We start from the raw sequence: 26,769 nt of genomic DNA on the forward strand, positions 1-26,769 counted from the left end.
CACATCAAGGCCAAGGGGAGTCACTGACTGCCTCATTGAACAAGAAGCCGTTCTCCCTGCGCCGGCGAAACCGCTTAGGGTCCGAGAACCTTCTCGACAGCCATAGGGGCCTCCATCTCAATCCATCGCCATGGCCGATCGCCCCGAGCGAGTAGTAGAGGAGGTCGGGAAGCTCCTCGCCCAGTCCCGCCTCAACAAAGACGCTCTCGTGAAGCTTCTCAAGGTATTATTGATTAATCAAACCCGATCAACCATAACCATTTCTTGATCCGATGTGGTGTTCTTGATTTCTCTAGTTAATTACAATGACCGGGGCGATCGGTTCTCTTTTTAGGCAATTTTTTTCTATTTTCTTTGTGGTCTCTTGGTTTTTCGTGGATCTTGGATTAGAATAGCGAGTATTGATGTTAGTTAGATTGGGTGCCTGGGAATTTGAGGGGCGATGGAGCTGAGATTAGTACATGCAGGTTAAGTTTGGAATGTAAGCATTCAAGAGGTGATGCTGCAATATGGGATGAAACGTCTCTTGGTGCTGTATTTTGGTTTTGAAGTGGAATAGCAGCATGTGTGGGCTTGTGATAAGAACCGGTAATGCAATTGATTCCAGAGGTGGTTTCCGATTGGAAGTGACCAGTCTCTTGGAGTTGCTTCTCTCAGAGAAGTGATGAGTAACTAAGGCTATTGATCTAAATTGTTCAGATTGCTGTATGCTTGAGCCTATTCACATTCGTGATTCGGTAAGATACAGTTTGCAGAGTTGGCCGTTTGTGGACAGATTACTGGCGATTACTTCCTAAAGAGAGTAATAGATGGAAGAAAAATACACTGGTCTGAATTTTTAAAGGTTTGATAAACAATCCAGAATTAGGGTGATACCTAGGCTAAATCAACTCATCATATTCTTTTGCTACTTTCATGTCTTATTGATCACCACCATTTTTGTCGAATTTTATATGAATTGTAGCCCTTTTCTTCTTGTAATATTGAATGGTCCTTTATAACATCCTTTAAATTCTGCCTGTGATTAGGATCTCTATATGGCAAGGTTATTGTTTCAAATATTGTAGCCACCACCTTCTTATATACTACACTCTTGCTCCCACTAACACCCACCACCTTCTCATGCCTTTCTCTCTTGCCCCACTCAGGAGATCCTCGTCATAGAGGGCCTTGTAGAGGACCCGTAGCACTATTTCCACATTGCTGCTGCAAGAACTTGTGCTTTCATTGTTATTTCTTGATGTTTTTGAGAGATTTATGCAGCATCTTGACCCAAAGATACTACGATAAACTAACTTTCTTCTGATTCTTATTTCCAGCGAGCTGAAAGTGCTTTATGCGAATTGTGCCAATCTTCTTCTTTACAGACGACATTATGTCCTCTAAACAAGTCTCTGGTCCAACACAGCTTGCTCCACCATAAGGATAAAGATGTTAAACTATTAGTTGCTGTATGTTTCAGTGAGATTATGAGGGTTCTTGCACCTAATCCTCCTTTCAGTGATGAAATATTTAAGGTAAACAAATTCTGCTGACAGTAATGCTGTGTCCTTTCCTATAATTATTTGTCTTTACATTCTCAACTCTGATTGCATTCTGCTGTTCAGTATTATGTGCAACATAAAAGTAACTTGTTAGGTGGAAAATAAAGTGAAAGTTTTCTCTTATAGCTCAACTTTAAAGTATGAACAAAATGTTCTTTTGTAATTAATACTCTTTTGCATCTAATTTGCAGGATATTTTTAGACTTATTATCAGTACCTTTGTGGAGCTTGCTGATACTGAGAGTCCATATCTTCCAAGGAGGATGAAAATATTGGAGAATGTTGCTGCTCTTAAATGCTCTGTAATTATGCTTGACATCGGTTGCGAAGATTTGGTCCTCGATATGTTTAGGGTCTTCTTTTCTGTTGCAAAGTAAGACTTTGCATCACTTAACTCTATTTGCCTTCTCATTATACTATTTGAGACCAGTCAACCTTTGAGAAAGTCAATATACTTTCTTTTAGTTATTATTTTCTATACCATACATCTCTTCTACTTAAAATTACCTTTAGATGAAAATATGAAGTAATTACATTTTTCTTTGATTTATTTCTCATGTTAGCTTATTGAGGATTGATGAAAGCTCAGTCTCATATATTTATATATATATATATATAGGTGGCTTGGTGCTATAAGGTTCGCAACACAGGCTTCATCCATTATGAAAGAAGTAAAATTGCCTATTCTGGAAAATTACAACTGTCCATTTAGTGCTCCAAGAGGGACTTATACATCGATTCTCATGTGGTATAGAACTATAGATCGAAATTTGTCACTATCTTCATCATAATTCTTTCTAATCAAAAGAAGAGCATCATTACTGTAGGATTTTTTTCTTTGTTGACTCTGGTGCAATAAGGAATATAAGGACACGGTGAGCTTGCTGTATTTTTCCTAAAAACATCAGATGCCATGTCATAGTCAATCTGATTGGTAGGTATTTTGTTTAGAATTTAGAAGCTTGGATTGAGGACTTAAGAAATAGCAATTGGTTTTCAAGCTTTGGACAAAAAAAAAAAAGGAATCTAGGAAAACATTGAAAAACAAAAACAATTTGGACAAATGTAATGCATCATAGTTGTAACTATATAATAAGTTATCCATGATTGTGACTCAATTTCAGGCTATTATCAAGGTGACTATTATACTTCGTACTTGCTATAGTTGATGTTTATTTATAAACGGCCATTATTGTGTTTTTCTTTCTTTCTTTTTCAATTCTTATCTAAAATATTACTTTGTCAAATGTATCCTTGAAGTGTGCAAATACATAATGCAGATATAACTGAAATTTTTGCGGACTATCAAAGGGTTATTGTATCAGCCTTTTTGCATGGAAAAAACAAAATGGTTGTTTTTTCTTCATGCTGAGATCACAAGGAGATTTTGATGTCATTCATAAGTAATTCATAGGGTGTGGAAGCAGTTTGTTTATTTCATAAATAGTGAACACTCGATACATGCTCACCTTTTTTTTTGTTGAAATCATTGCATGCATTGATAGTAGAGTGACGGCCTGGAGGTTGTATATTCCTATTCTTGGAAGTGAACGACGAGGAATATTATCATGACTCAAAGTCAAAATCATGATCAGCTATGTACTTCAATATATTTGAAATACATGAAGCTTAAATTAATTATCTAAGTCCACAAAGACAACAATTAATATGAAAATCTAACTACAATAAATTTAATCCAAAAATAATAAATGTCACTACTAATGTGTCTCCAACTGAACTGATTTAACAGATAATTTAAAATATAAAGACCAGTATAACTGAAAGATAATAAGGATATAACCTAAGTAGAGGTGGGGTTCCGATGCATCTCGCTCAGTCGTCATGTTAACCCAAACTTGAAATGTTAGAAGGGGAATTCCGTGAGCCAATAACTATAGTTCAATGAGTGGAATCTATTCAAAAGCCAAATAAATTCAAAATTCGTAACTTTAAATAAGTTCAAGTCTAGTGATATAAAATGACAATTTCATTAAACATTTTTATAACAATAGTAATAATAACAACACAAGTAAAAATAACATAAATAATAACTCATAGCATGCTTTGTATCAATATGCTAAAATTCTCTCAATATTAATAATGCATATATCTCAATTAGGTCAATGCCTTGAGGATCCATATCAATTAGAAGTCTTCTCAAGGTGACGTTTGAGTCTTTTTCTTATAGTTGATCAAGTTAGGGTTACCAAAAGGTATCACTATGTGATAAACGTACTCTGTCTCTTTTTCTAAAGGTCACTAGGAGGTGTTACTATGTAATAAACTCACCATATCTTTTCCACTAACTGTTGAGAGATATTAAAGTTACCGTAGAAAGTCTTTCGATCTAACCTGGGATTGTTTCCTAACTCCGTCAGAGTTACGTAAGAAACTCACTACAATGATCTAAAATATGGCTTTTCCTAGACTTTCAATTAGACTTGAGTAACCATGAAAAGTCGCAATTGATCTATACCAGGACTGTTTTCTAAATCATACTAAATATTGATTATATTTTTCCACTAATTTTCTTGGTTATTAAAATTGCTGTTTTGCACGAAATGTAGCAATGCATTGAGTCATATATTTTGCACACAGAAATATATTAACTAAATTGCGTATAAAAATATGATACTTTATTTGTACAAAGAGAAATGTGTAATCTGATTAAAAAAAAACACGAAATACAAGACGAATAAATATGTGAGTGAACTCACTCACATGAATCTATGTGAATTGACTGAAATATTTAGTCCACGTGTTTGGAAAAATCATCACCTTTAAACATATTTTAATTTAATCAATATTATGATTTCTAAAATCTAAAATTAATTAAATTGCTCAAATAGGCTAAATAAAGCCCACTTGGTTGGGTTGGGCTGCGGGCCAACCGCAGCCCACACATACTCAAAAATCGGTTAGGCCCAAGCCCAAAGCGAACTAAATGAATAGGGTTGCTAGTTGTAGCCCAACTAACATTTAGTTAGTCGGGTCAGGTCATTCTTGGATTCGAAATCCAGATCTGAACCTGAAACCCAAATTGATCAGGTTTAAACAAACCCAATACGGGTTAAGATCAAAAGATCCCAACCGAACACTTCTTTCTCGACGAAGAAGAGGAAGGGGAGGAATGTTTCAAAGGCCACGCCAAAGACATTTACACCACCTCGCGACCATGCTGACCACACTAGGTGGATAAGAAGACACCGTTGTCAACCGACAACCCTATTCCATGGCCAGCGGCCATTGAATCTGTTTCTACAACAAACCGAGCCACTAGAGCTAAAAAAAAGTGCACTTACGACACGAGGCCAACGATGTGAAGCTTTGGCACACGAGCGTCAGCGACCTGAAGTCGCTGGCCTACTTGATTCACCCACGACGCTACATCAACCAAAAAAGGTATTTCTATTTTGTTCTATTAAATTTTAAATTAAATATGAAGGGTGGGAGAGGACTGACTGGTGAGTCGTAGAGTGGTCTCCGATCGCTTCGGCAGTGTTCTGACGCTCCAATTCAATAGTGGGTGCTCCGACAGGAAAGAAAGAGAGAAAACAACGTAAGGGGAAAAGAATAGAGTTAGAGTTTTGATTTATAGGGTAGGTTTCAATTTTTTATTTAAGATCTGACTTGATTTGGAGTAAAAGGGGGTTGGAGGGGCTGTACGTGCGCACTTTTTTTTTAGTTCTTACAAATATATTATGAAATAATAAAAAATACGAGATAATGGCAAGTGACCCTTGATAGAAGACCTTTTTAGGATCTTATTTTCTATACTCATCATTATCTATACTGTGGATCAGTTAATTGATAGGGTCTAGAATTATTGTACAAAATATGGCAATTTATTGATGCCTCAAGTCTATCAGAAAGATAGTGGATATACAGTTACCCTTCTGGCTTTTTGTTGACATTTTCTAAATCAATTGCTTGCAAAATATCTTCATTATGTAGTTTCTTTTTCTGCCTTGAATTGTGCTTTCTCTAACTTTATACTCAAGTGGATGAATTTTCTTCCTCAATTTTGCTCTTCTGGTTTGCATTTGTCTCTTATCTTTATCTTGTTCATAACACTATATCTTGTTTAGCTAGGTTACTGATGAAACATCTTTGGTTCTAGACTGGGGCATCAACAAAGTCTTTTTCAGGCTATGCTGTCGATTATGGCACATATTCTAGAGGAGAAAGTTACCCGACCTCTTCTTGATGTGATTTTATTGAATCTTGTAAAAGAGGATAAGGTGCATTCTTTTGATGTTTCTTTTGTAATTTAGAGTACTTTCCTTTATGTGTTAATCAACATATTTTTTGCTTTAAAGAAGATATTCTTAATAGTTAATATTGTTTAGTAAAATGACTAAAATTGATTGATGATGATTAATGGATATAAGAAAAATATGTCATATCATGATTGTTAAAAAAATGAGTAAAATTGATTTGATGATAATTGATGAAAATAGAAAAAAATTGAAAAAAAGAGCTCCACATTGGCACAGAGATTGGGGTGGCTCGGCATGCGGCCATGCTGACCGGCACGACCATCCTTGCTAAAATATGACACAAGATTTTATGTAAGTTTTCTCAATGAAGTTGGTTATTTCAACTGGCATAACCAAACTGAAATATAGTAAAAAGTAAAAAATGGATATCCCCATTTGTATGGCAAATATCTATTTATGAAGAGATCAATTTTGGTATATGGTTGATTCGTTTGCTGCATTTTCTTACAAAGCATGCCAGGCTCAAGCTCATTTCAAAGCAATAAACCATGCTAGAGAAATAAATATTGGAGGTACTTTAAGAGCTAGCTCAACCTAAGATTATGAATAAATGAAGCCTAGGCTTGAATTAAGCATCTTGGCTTAAGATGATTTATATTATTGAAACTACTGTGTGAGGGCTTAATGAGTAATGGCTTTCAGTGCTCTTACCTAAGTTTATAGGGACATTGTTTCGTTGTTTCAATGGTCACTGATAATCAGTTTCTCGATAATAGAACAACAGACTTTCTTTTGATATTAGAAAGACAAAGTTGATAATTTTTATTTTTTATATTAAACTTGTTTGAAGCATTCAGGAAATTGTCTTGGTAAGCTAATTATATCTAGCCGATTATCTGCAGGGGGCATCTTTCAAGCTTGCTGTTCTTATTATTCAAAATTGCGCTAGGAAGTTGGAGCCCTCAATTCGTGGTCTTTTGACATGTTGTATTTTAAACAGGGATGGGTCCAAAGATGAGCTTAAAAAGTCATACCATGAAATTATTTTGGAAATATTTCAGTGTTCTCCCCAGATTCTTTTTGCTGTCATCCCAAATATGACTCATGAACTACTAGTATGCCATTCTCTTATTAGTGTTTTACTTCCGTGTCATTTGCTCTTTTGTTTGTCAGATCTCTGAGAACTTTATGATGTGTTATTCTTGCCTGATCCTAGTAAACTTCTCTGCTGGCAGACTGATCAGGTGGATGTTCGTCTGAAGGCTGTTCATTTGATCGGCAAACTTCTTACCCTCTCTAAGCTTCATTTCGGTCAAGAGTACCGCTCAGTCTTTGTAGAGTTCCTGAAAAGGTTTTCGGACAAGTCTACTGAAGTAAGAATGGCTGCAATAGAATGTGCTAAAGCATGCTATACAGCCTTACCCTCTGGAAACGAAGCTCATGATATTCTTGGTAGGAACAACTTTATCAGCTGATTTTCTGCTCTCAATGGTTGAGTCTCTTTTTTTAATGTATATTTTGTAATCTGGCAGCTGCTCTTGAAGGAAGGCTATTAGATTTTGATGACAAAGTGAGAACTCAAGCTGTTATTGCAGTGTGTGATCTGGCAAAATCAAACTTAGCATGTTTTCCATCTGAAGTTGTATTACATGCAGTAGAGAGGCTACGTGACAAGAAGGTGAAAAGCATATTAGAGAATTTATTTGATGTTTCCTTGAAGTAAATTCTTCTCTTTGATGACTCATCAAATTTTTTTTTTCAGGTCTCTGTGAGGAAGAATGTAATGCAAAATTTATTGGAGCTTTACCGGGATTACTGTGATCAGTGTGCCAAGGGAATTATAACAATAAATGACCACTACGAACAAATTCCATGTAAAATATTAATTCTTTGTTTTGACAAAGACTGTGAGGCATTTAGGTCAGACTATATTCTTCTGGACTTGTTAAGTAGGATCTATAGACACATTGCCCTGACCTTGAATGTATTGTCATAGGCCACAAAATATGGAGCTTGTGCTTGCAGAGGAGATCTTCCCATCATCACTTTCTTTGAAGGATAGAACAAGCCACTGGATAGCTTTCTTCTCATTTTTCAAGTTGCCTCATAGTAAAGCTTTAAACTCTATCCTGTCTCAGAAAAGAAGGTACCAATCCTTATATGTCCTATTTTGACTTGACTGTGAAATCATTCTTCTGATGATTGATTCTTTCAGGTTACAGATAGAACTGCAGGAATATTTAACTCTGAGAGTGAAAGAAAAGGTACCTTATTTTTTCATCTGTAGGTATTAGAAGAAATGGTAACGGTACATATGTCTAAAACTTATTAAGCTGGTTTAAAATGTCTTGTTGTTTCTTTTCATTCTTTATTGGATGATTGTATGTAGTATCTGCACTGATATAATCAGCTAATCTATTTTGGCACTTTCTGTGATTCATATATGTTTGATCCTGGAGAACAGTACTACTCATCAAAATTGAAGCCCTCAAGCATGCTGAGAGAAAAGCTCTTCCACCAGTTGTTCTGGATCAGTTGAAGTGACAAAGGCGTTTATTAATTAAGAAACTGCAATTGTGACTAGTACTTCTTAATGTTTAGTTTTTTATATATCATTTCACTATTGGTATGGCATTACCATTTTGATTAGCAGTAGAGTATTTGTTTGCCTCTAGTAAACATAATTAACTTCTTTTAATTGAATACTTGATACTATTTTTATTTTATGTTGCTGACTTGGGCTGTCAAAATAGCTTGTTGGCTTGCAAGGCTCGTGAGCTCAGATTTTTTTGGCTCGAAATAAAAATCCAGCATAGCCAAACTAGACTTAGCATGCTCGAGCTCGCTCAAATTAGCTCGATATATATATATATATATATATATATATATATATATATTTTTTTTTTTTTTTTTTTAATATAATATAATATATGTTTTCTGTTTCGTAATTTAGAATAATGTCCTGTAGTGTAGTTGGTTATGCCATTCAACTCGAACCCTAGGTTTTACAATGTAAAAGAATTAATTTTTTAAATTAGTTGGGTCATGTTAAGTCCCACATTGGGAAACTAAGAAATAAGAATAGTCTTTTTATCTACCTATCTCTTACAATTATTGTAGCTATGAAGTAAATATTATAATTTTTTTGTTGAAAATCGAGCCAGCTCAATACTTGGGCAAGCCAAGCTCGAGCCCACATTAGTTGGCTCGTCTCAAGCTCGAGCCGTGCTAGACATCTCCAATATCGAGCATAGCTGAGGTAACATCAGCTCGCTCAAGCTCGGCTAATTTACACCTCTATTTCTGACTAATCTAATTACACTATCTTGTTTCTCCTCGGTAGGATGTTAATACTTTAAAAACTGCTGGCAATATATGCTTCTATTACAAAGCATGATTTTTTTTTCTTTATCTTGCTTTGGGTAACATGTTTAAGCATTCACTGTGGTTTATGTTTTAAGTTTTTATGTCATTTGTTAAACATGTTGAAAGTTAATGGTCCATATAACTATAAAATATGCTTGATTCTTCTAAGTTCTAACTTTTAATTAATTACTTCCATATTTTGTGTTTACCTAATTCTTTCTAATGACCTTTTGGTTTAGTTTGGGAACTCCCTGCTTTTCTTTTCACTGGAACACTATTTACTTAAACGCATCCTGCAGGAGAATTCTTCAGAAGAAATGCGCAAGAAAATTTTGGCATCTTTCGTGAAGATGTCAGCTTCCTTTGTAGACTCTTCTAAAGCTGAGGAAAGCTTCCAAAACTTGCACCAGATGAAAGATAATAATATATTTAAAGCTTTGCAAGAATTAAACAAGGACAGCACTCCTTTTGCAACCGCCCAATCCGTCCGAGTAAACTCTCTTGCCTATTCTAGATCGAACATGGGTTTTTACCTAATTGCCATGTGGAAAACTTCTAAAATATCACAAGTGCCACTATATTCTTTGAAGTATCGTAATTGCCACTAAAATCATTTGACCGTTTAGAATTGTCATTATGGTTTGTTATTGAATGAATATTCATAACAGGTAGCTGATACAGTTAATGTATGTAACGGTCAAAATACACTTCTTTTTTGAAGTTTAGAGTGAAATATTTGTCACTGATATTTTTCTTGCATAAATAAGATTTCCTTTTTCTTGTGCTATGATATTGGTTAGCATAGATAATTGTCGAACCATTTTAAACAATCTATACAAGGGAAAGATTTTTTTTTTTTTCATAATCTAAGTTCAATTTTAATTGTGATTATTTGAATTTAACTGAAGGAATGACATTTTTGAAATAACCCAATGATTTTAGTGGCAATTATGATATTGTAAAGAATGTAATGGCAGTTGTGATATTTGAAAAAATTTTAGTGGGAATTATGTAAAAGTCCCTTTTTTCATTACATTTTTGATGCAATTATTACCTGTTAGAAAATTTTCCCTTTATATGTTTCTCTAGTGAACCTCTTAAAGATGTTACTTTCAGTTCTGGAAGTTTTTTTTCTTATTAAGTAAGCTTTTACTTTTCCCTCCATGAGTTTTGAGCAATCTTGGTTTAGAAATCACTGGATGCTCTTCTGTGATCATCCCAAGTGTTCCTACAAGTTGACCATATACTGGGATCAACCTGCAGTAGATCTTCAGCTTATGTGGGCTTTGCTTCATCAAGAAGATGTATAAAGTAACTGATAAATCAGTGCACTGTTCAATGACTCAAATTATTGCAATCACTGGAGGGTTGAACTATGTTTTGTTTTCCAGTTCTCATGCAAACATCATGTTTTCTTGAGTTTGAGGCACAGAGTAACGGAGCAGCTCAGAGGTATAAGGTCGACAGAAAAGTAGCTCAGGGAACTGCAGTAATCACAGAGCAGATTCACTTGTCTAACAAACTAATTAAATCTACATAAATTTATTATGTAGTTTAAACTGTAAGGAAAGAAAAGGGTGGATATGTATGGGGATTAATTTATCCAGTGTAGGTGAACTAGTTTGTTGAATCAAGGCAATTCAGTGACTTTCATCATGAAAAGTAAAAAAACGGTTGCATTTTGGACTAGATAATTGGAGAAAAACTTATAAGGTAATCTTTGTCAAGATCTTTACAGTTGGAGAAAATGCATAAGATATGTTCTTGGTCACTTATTTTTGTAATTTCACTTGAAAGTTGAAACTGCTGCTTGACGATTAAGTTGATGTTTGTTTTCTGCTCACTCAAACTTCTTACTTTTTATTGTTTTCATTCAAAATTTCTAATTGTGTCTCATCAAACTTTTAGGATTCGTTTCTCAAGAGGATTGGAAATAAACATCCAAATTACAATTTTTTCAGAGTACTGTCTTCAAAATGTTCTTATACAATATTTAGTGCAGAAATAGTTCGTAATATTCTGGAGAATGTTACCTCCTGGAAGAATGGTGGAAATAAGTATATGCAGTCTTCCATCGATCTTCTACTTGTAAGTGTTACATACTTTACCCCCTTCTTTCCAAATGAACGACTTTCTCTCTCATTCACTCTTTTGCTGTTAATATTTCATAAAATATTCACATGTATAGTTTCTTCCTCAATTGAAGGAAATTGTTGTAAGGATGCATTTTCTGATATCTTTTGCTCTTGTGGATATTCCATACTATGGTTTGCCAACTGCATTTGGGCATATCAGAACCAGTTAGTGATTGTGTAAATTGGCTCATAAGAAATAGTAGGAATTTTTAGTCGTACTATATGTCATGCTTGCCACCTAATGTTATTATGTTGCTAGCATTTTTTTTATCAAGTAAATCCTCTTCCTATCCAGCTCTTTCATTTGTTTGGGCAGACAAGTTCTTTGTGTTTTTTGACCTAAATGCATGGCTTTAGGCTTTTAGCATCTGTATGCTGATAAGTCATTGCTTCAATCTTTATCTTTAGACCATGTGCAAAAGAACCTTTTGTCAGCCTTCTTCACGGTTTACATTAGTTGAATGAAAGAGCGTCCAAAATTAGATTTGAAATGCACAGCTCATGGATTCATCACTCATTCTTTACTTCTTTTAGATATCGATAGATGTCAGGCTATTTTTACTATCCCTATGAACTAAAAGGCAAAAGCTCTGTTGAATACCTTCTGGCCTTGCAATTGCTTCTACAAGTTCTGGTGGCATATTCTTGTCAGTCACTATTTTGCCTTGAGCATTTTTCATCTTCTGAAGTGTACAGCTTTAATACAATGTTGTGCTTACCATGAGTCTGGTTGCTCGTTCTTCCCACAAATAATATTTGGCTATAGCTATTCTGGTGAATTCCTTCCACTTTCTTTTGATACTTTTCTTGCATTTCGCACAAGAATCACTGTGTTGTTGTCTGTTGAGTTATACGTTGTACACATCACTCTTAGCATCTTACTGTGTTGATTATATATAAGCATGATAAGAGGTTCATGTAGAGTCATAAACCATCAGTACAACTAAGTTGAATCCGGGCAGGCCTATTTATTTTCTGCAAGTTAAACCTGATATTTTAGATATGGTTGAAATAGTGGGTTTAAAAGATATGGGTGAGAGTGAAGAAAGAATATTCTACACAAACAAAATATTATATAAAATGCTAATATGGATGCCTAGGTCGCATCTACGCTATCCCAATTTGGTTATTTTTTGCATAGCTGGATACCACATGATAAGAAGCATGTAAACAATGAATGAGTTGTAAAAGAAAAAAAGAAAACAGAAGATTTACAGTGAAAACCCTTAATTAAAGAAGAACCACAGGATCGATCATTAGATCCTGTGCCAATCAAAACCAGTTCACAAAACTTCATGCACTCTTTACCAAAATATTCACAAAATTCTGAAGAAAGTTTCTCTCCAGAAACTCTCTGAGCATTGGAAGTTTTAATGTGCTTGTCTCATCCATGTGAGCACGTGGAATCCTCCATCTTGCAAAGTAGGATGAAGTCACAAAAATCATGAGATCGGCTCCTTCTGCATTCATACAAGCCTTTACGTGAACCTTTATGGATTTGTCACCTTCACGGAGCTCTATGCCTTGGGCCTCTAAGCTACCTTTAGCAAGCATGCACCATCTATTGGCCTCCAAGACACCTTTCAACAGCCTTTGATGATCTATTTGTAATCTTAAAATGTTAAAATCCTCTCTCCTTCTTGGAGTAAAATTCATAGAAGGATGAAGATCTCTCTCTCTTCTAAATAAAATAGGATTCCTAGAGTGAGAACTGAGGATATCTCTCTTTCTCTCTCTCTCCTCTGCTTGGAATATAAATTTTAGTCAAGGATTTTCAACTTATTATACGATAGTATCACCTCCTCATGAGGTGGAATACTCCTGCATGTTCCACCTAATGGCACGTCATGGAGTATAAGTACAAGTAATGCAAATCTGATCAACAGAAGTTGTGCTGAATATCAGATTTGGCTTGTCTGAAATTGTTTTACACGGAGATATTGTTGTGTGACAATGAATGATCCATTACATTAAAAAGAAATTTCTTGTTCTTGGGCTTAATGAGATATTTCATATGTGGGCTCTTTTGTGAACTGCTTTTGTCTTCTCTCATTGTGTTCTACAATGTCATTGTAAATGGTTACTTTAGATTTCCATGTATTTATTTGAGTGTGCTGACTTCTCTGTAGGTAGTTTTGACCATGTTCCCGTCATTGCTGGGGGGTTCAGAGGAGTACATGGTGAAGATATTCTCACAGGAGTCTATTTTGACAAATGAAAAGAGCCTCCAGATTTTAGCTAGAGCAGGTTCCTACATGTCTATAAATCTCAGGTAAAAGCTGTTAGATTGCTTTACCAAAATATTTCTGCTGACTGTTATTTGTGTTCTGTTTTTCTTATTTCCCATCATTTGGTGCTGAAGCTTGACAAATCTTCCTGAGAACTCTTGGAATAATAAAGACATTCCTTTTTATTCAAAAGTTAACTGAAGTATGGGGCATTGTTTTCTTTGTCTTTGCTGGGAAAGTCATAAGCTCAGTATCAAGGAATTCTTGGAGAATGATCAAACTTTTGGAAGTTGGAATTAAAACAATACGTGGCGATGCTTATTTCCAAGTACATCTTGATAAAAATGTATATCATACTAGTTCTACATGGCAGTTAGACCCTAGGCACATTAGATTTGAACATTGATAATAATTTAAGAAAATTGGATCGTAGAGATAAGTGAATTTACTTTTTCATGTTTGGGTGCAGTAAGCTAAATTCCGACAACTTCCTTCTCAAATGCATATCATTACTCTTTCCATCTTGATCAATATTTGCTCCTTTTAATTCCTGTTGATATGCATCTTACTTGTAAAATTTTTTTGTAGTTCAATTAACATTATCCTTACTATGCTTCCATCAATCGCTTGTTTGTCCTGATTCTCCTGAGAGATATTATGGGAAGGAATTTGAAAAAGATATGTACTTATGCACTAATTTGATTATTCCATTATGTCATTTTGTGCTTAAAAAATTAGTATTTCCAAATTCAAGATACTTCCCTCATTTTGGGAAATCTGAATGTTTACATATGATGATCTTTCGTAGAACCTACTATGCAGGATCCTTACTGACTGTATTCTTTGCTACATTTAGTAAATCAGCTTTATACATAGTATAGCAGACAGTGGCTTAAAGGTAACATCTAAATAATTCATACTCTTTCCATTTCTCAGTGATATTTACCCATTGTTGGAGCTAAAATGTCTTGAAGGAACACGTGTGGAATCAAAATATGCTGTTGCTGCAATTGCGTCATTACTCCATTATTCCAATGATTGCACCTTTTCCATTTTATGTCAGGTAACTAATTATTAGGCACTTGATGTGGGAAATTTTGTTGGTCTACTTGCACAAATTCTATTCTTAAATACTTTTTTTTTTGAGTTTTGACTGCAATTACAGTCTAATTATTTCAGTTTTGTATAGCCTTGGCTCTCCTCTCATACTTAATTTCATAGTTTGAAGTTTCGGTTTCAGTTTTGGCTACTTTTGGTTTTGACCCCCCCGAAGGAAATGGAAAGTTTGTTCTGAAACAGATCGGGTTTTACCCTATAATGAACTGAAACCAGGGTCAAAACCAGCAATCTTTCTGGTTTGGGCCTTGAACAAAGGGTTTCAGTCTTAGTTTTCAATAAATTTGGCCAATACTCTTCGTTTTTCCTTTTTTAAAATTCTACCATGCAAACAAACATTATTTGTTCTCTTAACTATGCGGATCTTCTTATGTCAAATATACTGTTTTCCTGCAGAAAATTGTGAACGCTTTGCATGATGGTCACAATATTCCAGCTCTGTTACAGTCTTTAGCTTGCATATTGCAATACTCTCCTTCAAACTATGAGTCATATGGCCAACAAATTATAGATTTCGTTGTCCAGAAGATTTTTCGCTCTGTGGAGGTAAGCCCTATATTATGACTGTTGTGTTCTTCCCTAAAAAGAAAAAAAACATGTTTCTGATTCATCAAAAATAAAGTTCTAAGAAAGGTGAAGTAAGAATTTTAAACATATCTGTGCAGGTTCTCCCAAGACAACAACAAATGTTCTCCAGTGGAAGTAAGGAGTCTGTATGCAGCTCCTCTTGCAAAATGATGGTGAGACTACTAATCAAGAGCAAGTCGTTTTAATACGTTGAAGATTGAGAATAGTTTGCTAGGACTTACTGGTATTTTAGTGTTACTTTTCTCACCTGTTTACCCTTTTCCATTTCTAGGGTTACCCTAACCCTTTTTTTCACATATAATTGTCATTCCACTTTGACACTTTTCATTGGCTTTGTCTTAGAACTTAAATATTAAATCACTATCCTCTGGTTACTTTGAATCTTTAGATAATATAAGTTTGCCCATTGTGACTGGCCTTTGTGTCCAGCTGGTTGTGATGTTTGACATGTTCACTGAATTACTGAAACACTACCAGAATCAAGTGAGTTATTCTGCCTAGTGGAGGAAAATTACCCTTTGCAATTGTATGAGTGTAGCAAGTGTAAGAGAGGCATAGAAATGAAGAAACGTGGAAATAATTAGATTGTAATTGCGATTGTAATTAATGGGATCTTTATTATTTTAATAAATTATAACTAATCACTTTTACGCAATTCTTTTATTAAAACAATAGACAATCCCACCAATCGCATACCCCTTCTTGATTTATATTTAGAAACACTCTCTTCCTCACACTCCCTTCTCTCTCACTCTCTTTTCCTGTCTCTTCCTCTCCTATCACCACTGTTCTCCTCCTCCGTCACCCACTACCTTCTCCCCCTCCTCCCATCTCTTCCTCCACCCACCACCTCTACCTCCTCTCTCTCCTATTCCCACCTCCCCTTCTCCTCGTCTAGGTTCCTTTCATTGCACTTCTTAATTCCTACATTTAAAATTCCTATAAATAATTTTACCAATTTATCCAAGCAGGTCCTTGGTTAGAACTAGTGAAAGGACAAATTTGGTCTTTTTCATGGAGGTAATTGCTAAAAATATGATTGTGTGGCATCATTGATTTACTTGTAGTGACACCTGTCATGTAGGATGACAATCAAATGTTGTCATGTGTCACAACAGAACCCTTTTCAGAGCCTCGTTCGTGTAGACGGATTGGCATGGATGGGTTGGTAACTCAGTATGTGCCTGCCGTACCAATTTTTATGGCAATCTATGAATGAAAAGGAATCATGCAGCTATTCTGTATATATTGGGCATAATATCTTGTTTTCTTTCTGCTACTGTTTTATCGCAATTAGGTTGTTTCCATATTTTATCTTGTGTTGCGAATTTGCAATATAAAAAGAAACAACTGATCCTCACCCACCACAAGGTACAACAAGAGGCTTTTAGTTATCAATCTGTAATAAATCAAGGATTCGAGTTTCGGCCGATCCTGATCCAGGCCGAAACCATCGGCCTGCTGCTTGCTACAGGCAGCTGTTTGCTGACAGCAGTAGCTATCAGCTGCTACTAACTACTGCTGTCAGCAGCAGCTAGAGAGAGAGGGAGAGAGAGAGAGAGAAAGAGGAAGGGAGAGTGAGAGAGAGAGAGAGAGAGAGAGAGAGAGAGAGAGAGAGAGGGAAAAAGGGAGAGAGAGAGGGAAAGATTAAAAAAAAAAGAGGGTATGAGAGAGAGAGAAACTGGAAGAGAGAGTGAGGGAAAGGGAAAGATTTAAAAAAAAAGAGTATGAGAGAGAGAGAGAGGAAAAAAGGAAGAGAGAGTGAGGGAGAGGGAAAGATTTAAAAAAAAAGGTGAGAAAGAGAGAGAGAAAAAGACAAAAAAAAAGAGTGTGGGAGAGAATGAATACTTTAAACTAACAGTTAGAGGGATAAAAAAGAAGAGAGGGAGAAAAAGAGATTTTTACCTTTTAGGCTTTATATGTGAGTAATTACTATTTCTTATTTTCTTATAATTTTTTCTAAATTTTTAGAAATTTCTCAACATTTTTAATAATATTTATAATTTTATTTAATTAAAATAGTCCGATCCGATATAGGCGGCCGATACAGCCGATACATATCGTTTTTTCGGACGGCCGATCCCGATCCCGATACCGATTTTTGAAACCTTGTGTAATACCATTCCCTTAAGTTCAGTTTTGCTTTACTGTCACTAAGTTGCTTTTAGGTGCAACAGGAGGCTTTTCTTGCATATTATATATAGATGTATCAATTTCTTTGGATTTCTTTCTTTGTTATTATCTATTTCATGTTTTCTTCATTGGGCTTTACCTTGTAGTTTAAAAGTTCCTTTAACATTATATAATTTGTTATAGATTTATGGGCTAAAGGCAATTGTCAAAAGTTTTTTACCACGAGTAACAACTCCCGCTCACATTCGCAATCAGATTAAGGATTTCTTTGACTTTCTTTGTGACATACTTCTTGAAGAAGGCCTCTTCCGGGATATCATTATGAGGTGCGCCAAAGTTCTGTTTATCTCATGTATGGCTTGACAATCTGTCTCTATTTTTTCCTACTGTTAGGTTCAATATTTATCATCTCAATATTTTTCTTGTTGTCATAAAAATGGACCATTATGTCTCTGGCTATTGAACAAACTTGACTCATGCTATGATCAGAACCGGAATTTCTAAAGTGGATCATTAAATATTTTCTGTGCTGACACAAGGGATTGGAAGCAACTGCCACATTCTCCAGTCAAGTACAGAATTTCAGATGATATTACTTAGTATGGACTGCTTGTGTGAACATTCCAGCTTTAAGTAATTTGCTCGAGTAGTCTTTGGACAATCTTAGTGATATCTCTGTAGCTTATAAATTTATTATGCAAAAATTTGGTATTATTTGGAAATCTATTTCCATGTTACCTCATTTGTGGTCATGATATTGTATGAAGAAATGCTTGCCTTGCAATTATAAATCAAATTTGCATTCTTAACAAGGTTATAACTTATAAATATGGTAAGATGCCCACCAAAGGCCAGGTGGTCGGTGAGCTGCCCCATCTGTATGTAAGGTGTCTCCTAGTGTTAAGCGGGTCAGATGCGCACTAGGCTTAGCTTGCATTAGGACTCTAGTCAGTGCACCTGAAACCTGCCATGCATTCACGTAAAACTGAGTTGGGTCGTGCGCCTTTTACAAATACACATGCTAATGCAAAATGCAGACAAACACAGAAAACTGAAGACTTCCTGATACACACCAACATCTATATGCTGATGCTTATAAAATTTTAAATGGGGTATAATGCAATTAACCTAGTTTAAGACTTAACTACAAACGTCGTAAAGATCTAAACTGTTGGACACTTGGATGTTCCAACAATGTCTATAAATGAAACATACATTTGGCTACCTATTTTTCTCTGGTAGATGTTGCGAAAGAGCATTTATCCTAGGATCACAACATTCATAAAGAAAATACATCTCCAAAACCTGTGGTTATTCATGAGACTTTTAGCTCCTTTTGATCACGTATAATATTTTGGATGTTTATCTTATTTTCTTGCCTCTTGGACCTAAAGATGCAAACTTTTTAAAGTACATAGCACAGTGTGGACCATCTTAATTTTAAAGATCACTTAATAACTAGGTTAGTTCTTCAAAACTTGTGATCATTTGTACTAAATAAACCTGTTAAAAAATGGTAGATCACAATTTCACATCCAATGGTTGAAATTCTGGTTTATCACTTTAATCTTGGAGTTATATGTATTGATACAGTTTGCCTCCTTAGGATGATAAGTTACAACATTGTTCATTTTTTACATGTTAAGTTGTTTAAGGAGATGCCCAAAGAGAACACATGGTGCACTAATAGGGTGTTTGATTCATGTGGTGTAGAGGAAAGTTGAAGACTAAGATTTACATTATAGAAACAACTTAAGAAGTATGATGACCCTCAGGTTCATCAAAGGCCTTTCCCAGAATAAAGATTAGCATTCATGTAACCAACATAATTATCTGGCACATTAGACTTTCTGTTTCAGAGTACTCTACTCTTTGGTGGAAACAATCTGCTGATACAACAAGTAAAGATGGATTACCTTATAATGTTATCCAAGTAGTATCTCATTTGTTTTACAGAAAAAATATGTGCTTCTGAGTCTCTGACACAATTTAGTGGCAGTATAAAGGGATTAGGGTGTTTATACTGCTTACAGAATAACAACAGCTGAGTAAAGTAGAAAAAAGAAAACAGGTGCCAATGTCCCTAAACATGCACAATATCTTTGCTGCTATGTTGCTTGCATGATTTTTTCCCTGCAAATGAGCCTTACCTTATTTTCAAGTTTGTTGTACAGTAGATACAATTTAATGTTAAATTTTGGTCAACCCACAGTACTTATAGTGATTGCAGTCTCCTACTCTGTAGGTTTCAATGAGGTCATATCATGCCTTTGTAGATACTAATTCCATGCCAAAAGTGGATAATCTTCAAGTTATCCCAACTGCTGAAAGTTATCAACTTGATTATGTTTGATTCAGGATGAAAGTCAATAATTTGCACCCTTTCTTTTTGCCATTTATAACAAAAACTCAATGATTATTTCTATTAACTCATATTGTGGACAATTTGCTTTGTGCAGTGAATGTGACAAGGCTCACCTCAGAACAGTTGCCGGAAAATCTATTCTTCGGCTTGCTACAAGATGGGATTCACATATATCACCTAAGCTTTTTCATTTAACAATTTACAGGGCAAGGGTACTGACAATTCTGCAAACTCCATATTCAACCAAGAATAACTGATTCTTTTGGTACAATAGTTTCCATTTGATAAAAATGTGTAAACCACACTTGGAACTGTTGCATTTCACATCATGTTAGGAGCCATTCCTTCTTCCCTTTGTTAGAAATGGTTAGTTACATAGAATTGTAATTTTAACGTAATATGATATCTGTTTCTTTTGGCACCCATTATTTGTAGTTGTATATCTATGAATAAGTTTAGCTCAATCAATTTCCCAGCATCAGTCACCTAACCATCTCCTAAGTTATGGTTTATGGCATAGTGGAAGAAGTAAAATGGAGGAAATCTTGTCTGCTAAGTTTTGTCACCTGGCCCTGGTTGACATACAGCCAATTAAAGAGGAAGTTAATTCTGCCAATCAAAATTTTATTTTATATCATCAATAAGTCTACTTGGCTTATTCTGTTAAGATTGTTTCATTTGAATTGGTCTATGTCAGCAATATTCCAGACATTTCTTGGAAAGTAATGCATGCTTGTCTGGTACCCAATTCTTGGAATGGGAGTAGTGACCATAATAATTAGTTAAGAAAGGTAAGTTGGCAAGGGGAACATCATTTCCTTCTTTTGGGAGATTTGTGGATGGCAGTGAATAGGTTACACCTAAGATGGTTCATACTTTAATTCTTTTTTATGCTCGTGCATACTGCATATTATAACTTTTTGATGGTTCTGCCTTGGTCTGGATCCCAGGATTCTTCATCTATTGTTCGAAAGTCATTTATTTGCAAAATACATAATCTCTTGAAGGACCAAGCCATCCCAAATAGATATGCTTGTGCTTTTGCAATGACTTCAACAGACTTCCTTGGAGATGTTCGAGTTGATGTATGTTTCTTGTTTCTTACAAGTGGAAGTATGTTCATTTGGTTGGTTTTCTCATTCAGTGCTGCTTCATTGTTGTCTTCTGCTAACTGTTCCAGTCTATGAGGTACCTCACTGAATTTCTGAAGGAGCACAGCAGGAAATTCTTGGTCCATCAGGTTACTCAGGATACATCTGGACAAGATAAAGACAAAATGACTAACCACCCAGCATATATCGTGGTGTTTTTGATCCATATCCTTGCTCATGCCCGGGAATTCCCTTCTGAAAATTGTCGAGATATAGTTGTTTATGCTGAGTTTTGCAGGTATTATCCTTGTTATCTTTTGAATAATCTGCCATGTGAGCTTTGGTTGTACCATTTTAAGAGGGGCATGAATGCTTACCTTCCATAAAGTTTTTGTTCTGTTATTGCTCATTTTTCCCCTTCATTTGTGTCTATTTTGGCAGACCACTCATTGTCATCTTGCAAGCATTAGCTAATCTGGATAATTTCAATAGCAATGAGAATGATGTCAGAAAGAACAGATCATTTCTGCTCGGCATCTTCCGTGCTGTTCAGAAGGCTGAGGATGCTGTTAATGCTGAGATGACTCCTGTATCTCTTCCAACTTTAAGAGAAATACTTTTTTCTTTGCTTGTAACTTGATTGACTAAAATCATGATTTCTTCCTGGTGCAGAAATTGCATATTCTATCAAAAATTGGTTTTCTCACTGTAAAAGCGCTCAATAGGCATTATGACATGTCATCAGATACTCCTCGTTTGGTTTTGTTGCCATCGTCATTCTATAAAGCTTTCCGAGATGCAAGAAGTGGAGAAGTAAGAAGTTTAAAGTCCATATTCTGCTGTTTAAATTCCTTCAGACATCTGAATAATCATTTTATGTTCTAAGTCCTGTTGTACAAAAATCACTATGCAGGAATCTCATCCCAATGAAAGTTTTATTGATGAGAACTTTGTGAGGAGAATCATCAAAGCTAATGAGTCTTATATTGCACGGGTAGCTTTTTAGTAGCCTTAACAAGTTACAAGTTCCTAATTTTATTCTTTTATTTGTCCACTTGGTGATTAACTTGCTTTTCCCATAAGATGAAAGCTTCCTTGTTTTAGCTAAACTATGTCTAATATCAGGAGGATATTACATGCTTGGATAGTACAAAGAGGACCTCTAATGACTTGCCCCTGGAAAGGCAAGTTGATCCATTACTAGGTAAACAATTTGGAGAGAAAGATACTATGTGCAATAATGGAAAGAGACGTCAAAAGTTAGGTCTTCAGAAAATTCCCTCTGAAGAAAAGCACAAGAAATTGCCATCAGCTACTCCAGATTCAGAAGAGTTGCTTTACCCGAATTCTGTACATGAGGGCACACAGTCAACACATGAAAATTCTATTTATAACCTGGAAAAGGAGCAGCTATCATCCTGTGCTTCAGCAAGTCCAAAGCTGTCATCTCCAGAATCTTGGGTTTTGGTAAAGGAAGCTGATTTTAGAGACTGCATCTCTCTGGTGGAAAACAAGAACGATCTTATCAAGAGTAGTACTTCCACTGATCCAGTTCAACCTTCAAAACCTGGCAGACAATGTGACACGGATTGTGTGGTATACTTTTCTGTCTGTGAAACTAGACTGAATCATTGGCTTGCTCAATATTAAACTATTGATATAATTTTTCATGTAAGGAGTTGGGGAAATCAGGTGAAGCACTTGTTGGCCACCGTGTCAGATTGTGGTCTCCAATCAATATTTGGTAAGGTTCCATTTAGAGAACAAAAAAAGCCTAAGTTGGAATTATTGGATTACCTCTTAACATATTGCTCTCATGGCTTATGCAGTTATAGTTCTGGTACTGTCGATTCATATGATTCTCAAAATAGCATGCACAAGGTAGTATCTTGGACTGATTTATATTCGCATATTTTCAGTTTGTTTTGCACATTCTTATTGTTACTTTCTAGAAAAGTTGGTACAGATTGGTCATATCCTAATGTTTTCATCTCAAGCCTGTTTTTGCTCTCTGCTTTCCTGCATCATCCTCTCTAGATGCATTTTTCCCCTTTCTATTGAGTTATTTCATCTACAAAATGATATCTAGATGTATTGATTTTATTTCTCTTTCGTCATGTACTGTGGTATTTGGAGTGGATGGGGAGTAATTACCATTTTAGTGGAACCTGAAATATATTGGGATATCTAATTGTTTCGGTCGAAGCTAGATGATTTTATGATTCAATGGGAGGATGACTAGTAGTTGTAGGGATTAGGAAACTTCTATATGATTGAAAACTACTTAATGCTAGTTTTTCTGTTTATGTTTATGACGCAAATGCATGATTTATTCTGTTTTATGGTATTTTATGGTTATCAGATTGCGTATGATAATGGAGAATTGGAACTTCTACGATTAGAAGATGAGAAGTGGGAAGTGATTGATGATACACTATTGCTAGATAAGGTATGAATTTTTCTGTCTTAATAGTTTGGAAGTTTGAAAAGTTGTAGTTAGTTAGCTTAATATGACATCATTGATATAATGCAGGAAAAGTCCAACTTTCAACCTGGAGATCGGTGAGCCACATTGAACTTGAAAATTTCTCCTTGAATGACTGCCTTCTATCTTGGTTCTTGTTTTCTCAACATGAATTCTGTCTGATGCAGTTAATACTTGATGATTTATAAATAATCAGGTCACTATTGTCACTCCATTTTTTTTCCCAAGTGAAATAGAGTGGATGTTATCATTTCAGATAATGTATTCTCTGAAATCTCTATTTGCTAGATATGGAAACCCAGGCATATAAAAATGTTAAATCTCATTGAGGCATAACGGAAACAAACAACCTCTCATTTTCCCTTCACCAAATGGCACTCTAGGAGGTGCTGTTTGGAATTGGAAGACCCTTTATGTAGTCATACAAGAATTGAAGTAAATTCGGTGCAATTTATTGGTTCTTTGGCATCAGGTTGAAATCAATTGTTAAAATTTAGTCAATCCTCCCATAGTATTGATTCATACTTATTAGGTAATGGTTCGTTGCTATTTTTTATTTCCTCTATCTGATTATACACTTCTCCTTGATCACAGTCTAGCATCTGCTGTAGAAATGGAAACTATTAACAGTGCGCTATATTTTCATCAGGCAACACTTAAACATTTGAAACAAGTTCAATATTATCTTTTGGAGTTGGTTTGGAGTTATGGATGCCTTGTTTGTACTCCCAGTTATCTATATATACTTGTTTTCTAAGTTTTATCTGTTTTTTATTTTCTGTGTCCCCCATTGCTTGCACTTGCAGCTATGTCATTTGAATTACATATGCCCTTGATGGTAATAATTTCCATTTGTTGCTTACATTTATTGCCATTTTATTTGAAATATGTATGTTCCTGATGGTATTATTTTTTTAGCTTGTTCTGTTTGTTTTACTATTTATTAGATAAATTTCCATTTGCTTAGGACATTCTTCAGAAACTTTCTATTGCGTGTAATAGTTAGTCGTGTTTGCTAATGACAATGGTTTGATTTTGTGATATCTGTAATATTTTTCTTCAGGAAAAATTACAGGAAAACATTATCTGGTTGTTCCATGCCTGAACTGTTGCTACATAAGAAGTCTTCTACAACATGGTGGGAAAAGTTCTGTTCCATGTCACTTGTCATTTTCCACTGCAACTTTGGATATGAGTTTGACCATAACGTTCAATAAACTGTTTGTAGGTCTGTCTCTACTAATAGTAGTCTTCATGAAGTGATTGATGATAGTGAACATAGTGGTATCGAGAAAAGATCATCAATTCTGTCCGAAAGAAAGAATAAGAACAGAAAATTGTCACCTACAGGTAATTTCCATATCCGTGACAAAGCATTTCTTTTAGGAGTCGCCTTCAATAGCTCCAAACTTCATGTTGGGTTGGTCATGTTGTGCACATCTCTAACTTGCTCCATTATTTGGAACATTCAATAGTGACTATAAACATAATCCAACAGATGGTACCAGGAAATGCCATGGAAATTGTTATCACAGAACTTGGTAAGGTAATCATCAAGGAAGGTTCGCACGTATCAAGTGGTCACTTGAGATAGCGTCTTTTGTAAGATTTGCACTTGTATGTAGACCTTTAGGAGGCAGGGAGCAGGGAGAAACGAGAGGAAGACCAAGATGTATAAAAAAAAACAGTGTGGAAACATGATATCCTTTTATTGATGTTTTACCAAGATGGAACTAGACATGAAAAGAATGAATGCAGCTTAACCACAATCAGTTGGTAGTTGCGAGAAGTTAGCCTTTCGTTGTAGTATTAGATGCAGCCATTCAGGAAATGTCTCTAATTCTACTGACAATAGCCTCCTGTTCAATAGACAGCACCAGGTGGTTGTGGAACATATTTAAAGAAGCCAAATTTCCTAGCTATGATGTGCTTGTTGTCCATCAGGAACAATGAAGACTTCCTCTTGCTTCTAAGCTGGGGAGTCTATCATGATCTGGAATTCTAGTTTTTCCAATTCTGCTGTTTGGGAATATTAAGTTGTGAGACTTCAATTGATTTCAGGAGTTGGATGGATTTTAGTAAGTATGACAAAATTGGATGATTTGAGATTGGATTTAAGCAGAATTTATTTCCCACTTGACTTTTATAAAATCTCAAAACTAACCCTTATTTGGTTACATTCTTATTGATGGACAGTGGTAAATAGGAAAATGCAACATGCCAACATAATGAAATGATTTCCTACTTCCTTCCAAACATCAAGATCAGGAGGATTTCATTTCAGTTTTTATTTCAAAATATAATCAACTGAATTCTATTCAAAATGAAATCCATATAGAATTAGTTCCAAGCATAGTGTCTGGGAGGAGGTTACTGTTGGTTGGACGAGGTTGTTTAAGGTTATGTCAGTAATAAAGAACTGACGGTAGCTGGGGGGAGATATTATTTTAATTATGAAAGCACACCTGTTAATTCTAGTTGTTTTTTTCCTAATCAGTTAGCTGGGTGATTTATGACCTTAAAGTTGTCTTCCTTTGTTTTAGGAAATCTTTTATTCTGGTTACATTTTCAGTTGATAACTCAACAATAACTACTGATCTTCTAGGGAAAGGGTTTGTTAAGGGTAAGAGATCACTGCCATCAGTTACTGCACAGCAATGCTCTGTTTCAAATGAGGCCAAGGAAACAACAGGCAATGTATGCTTGATGCAACTTGATGTGCTACAACTTGATGTGCTATTGTTTCCAATATTTATCTGGTTATGATATTTATGTTGTCTCAGGTTCGGAGGAGTATGCGTATAAGAAGGACATAGACACCTGATACGATAGCAAGATGGTTGTATCAATCTCTCAACAACCATTTATATCCTTCTCATATAAATGTAATATAGGAGAATTTTTTTTTTCTTGAGAGAAACTAGGGTGTTTGTTTAGGTGAGTACAACAGTGGAAGGTGTGTTATGCATAGGCTGGTGGTATCCGTTGTTTCCAGTGGCTCGGTATGATTTTTCTTTTTCGTGTAAATATTATAAAGAGCACAATGCAAGAAAAGATAGGTTACATTTGAACCCAGTACCAGCTGGTGTACTTTCCCTTTTTCTGTTATCTTTTGTTTCAACTATTGCCGTCATTGTGGAAATTTGGATAGTGGTACGCACCCTACACATTCCTATGCTTTACTTCTATTTTGAAGGTACCATAAGATAGGCAGAGATGTATGGAACTTGCAAAGTAGGTGGTTTTGTAACAGAAGCTTGTCGCATGGAATGTTAATGTATTCATGCCAATGACGGGAAATCTAAGTGGGGTTTGTTGATGCATCTTTTAAGTTTATGGTTTCCGTAAATTCACCGATAAATCGGTGCCACTTACAGATGAGTCTCAAATAAGTAAGTTTTAAACTTATTTAAAGTAGTAAATGAGTTTTAATCTACATGGATGCCACGTTGGATGGTAGATACACGTATAGAAAAAATTGTTATATGAGTCAGGAAT

General features: G+C 35.3%; 1 protein-coding gene across 4 annotated transcripts; it reads left to right on the forward strand.

The window, feature by feature from the left end:
- On the forward strand, positions 1-26,349 carry LOC140768122 (sister chromatid cohesion protein PDS5 homolog B). 4 transcript variants are annotated; one of them, XM_073108239.1, is made up of 32 exons: positions 1-223; positions 1,320-1,517; positions 1,736-1,917; positions 5,665-5,785; positions 6,667-6,879; positions 7,000-7,216; positions 7,297-7,442; positions 7,527-7,684; positions 7,761-7,910; positions 7,980-8,028; positions 9,430-9,621; positions 11,039-11,218; positions 13,395-13,537; positions 14,430-14,556; positions 15,006-15,155; positions 15,275-15,349; positions 17,514-17,656; positions 19,790-19,907; positions 20,646-20,780; positions 20,876-21,084; positions 21,228-21,375; positions 21,459-21,599; positions 21,700-21,780; positions 21,912-22,382; positions 22,463-22,530; positions 22,616-22,667; positions 23,149-23,235; positions 23,320-23,348; positions 24,335-24,409; positions 24,500-24,621; positions 25,877-25,968; positions 26,055-26,349. In XM_073108239.1, exons 1-32 carry the CDS (start codon positions 131-133, stop codon positions 26,085-26,087), a joined length of 4,398 nt encoding a protein of 1,465 aa, XP_072964340.1. In that variant the 5' UTR covers positions 1-130; the 3' UTR covers positions 26,088-26,349. The 4 variants fall into 4 exon arrangements, with proteins under 4 accessions (XP_072964340.1, XP_072964342.1, XP_072964341.1 ...); XM_073108241.1 differs by lacking the exons at positions 1-223; positions 1,320-1,517 and having other exon boundaries at positions 1,777-1,917; positions 5,633-5,785; XM_073108240.1 differs by lacking the exons at positions 1-223; positions 1,320-1,517 and having other exon boundaries at positions 1,783-1,917; positions 5,637-5,785.
- The last annotated feature ends 420 nt before the right edge of the window (positions 26,350-26,769 follow it).

Source organism: Typha angustifolia, chromosome 10 (assembly GCF_048772165.1).
Source record: "Typha angustifolia cultivar Huaian chromosome 10, ASM4877216v1, whole genome shotgun sequence".
NCBI classification, from domain to species: domain Eukaryota; kingdom Viridiplantae; phylum Streptophyta; class Magnoliopsida; order Poales; family Typhaceae; genus Typha; species Typha angustifolia.

Coding starts and splice junctions, on each gene's coding strand:
- LOC140768122 (XM_073108239.1), top strand. CDS start 131: ATGGCCGATCGCCCCGAGCGAGTAGTAGAGGAGGTCGGGAAGCTCCTC. Junction 8,029..9,429: donor CTCTGAGAGTGAAAGAAAAG/GTACCTTATTTT, acceptor CGCATCCTGCAG/GAGAATTCTTCAGAAGAAAT. Junction 22,383..22,462: donor AATGTGACACGGATTGTGTG/GTATACTTTTCT, acceptor TTTTCATGTAAG/GAGTTGGGGAAATCAGGTGA.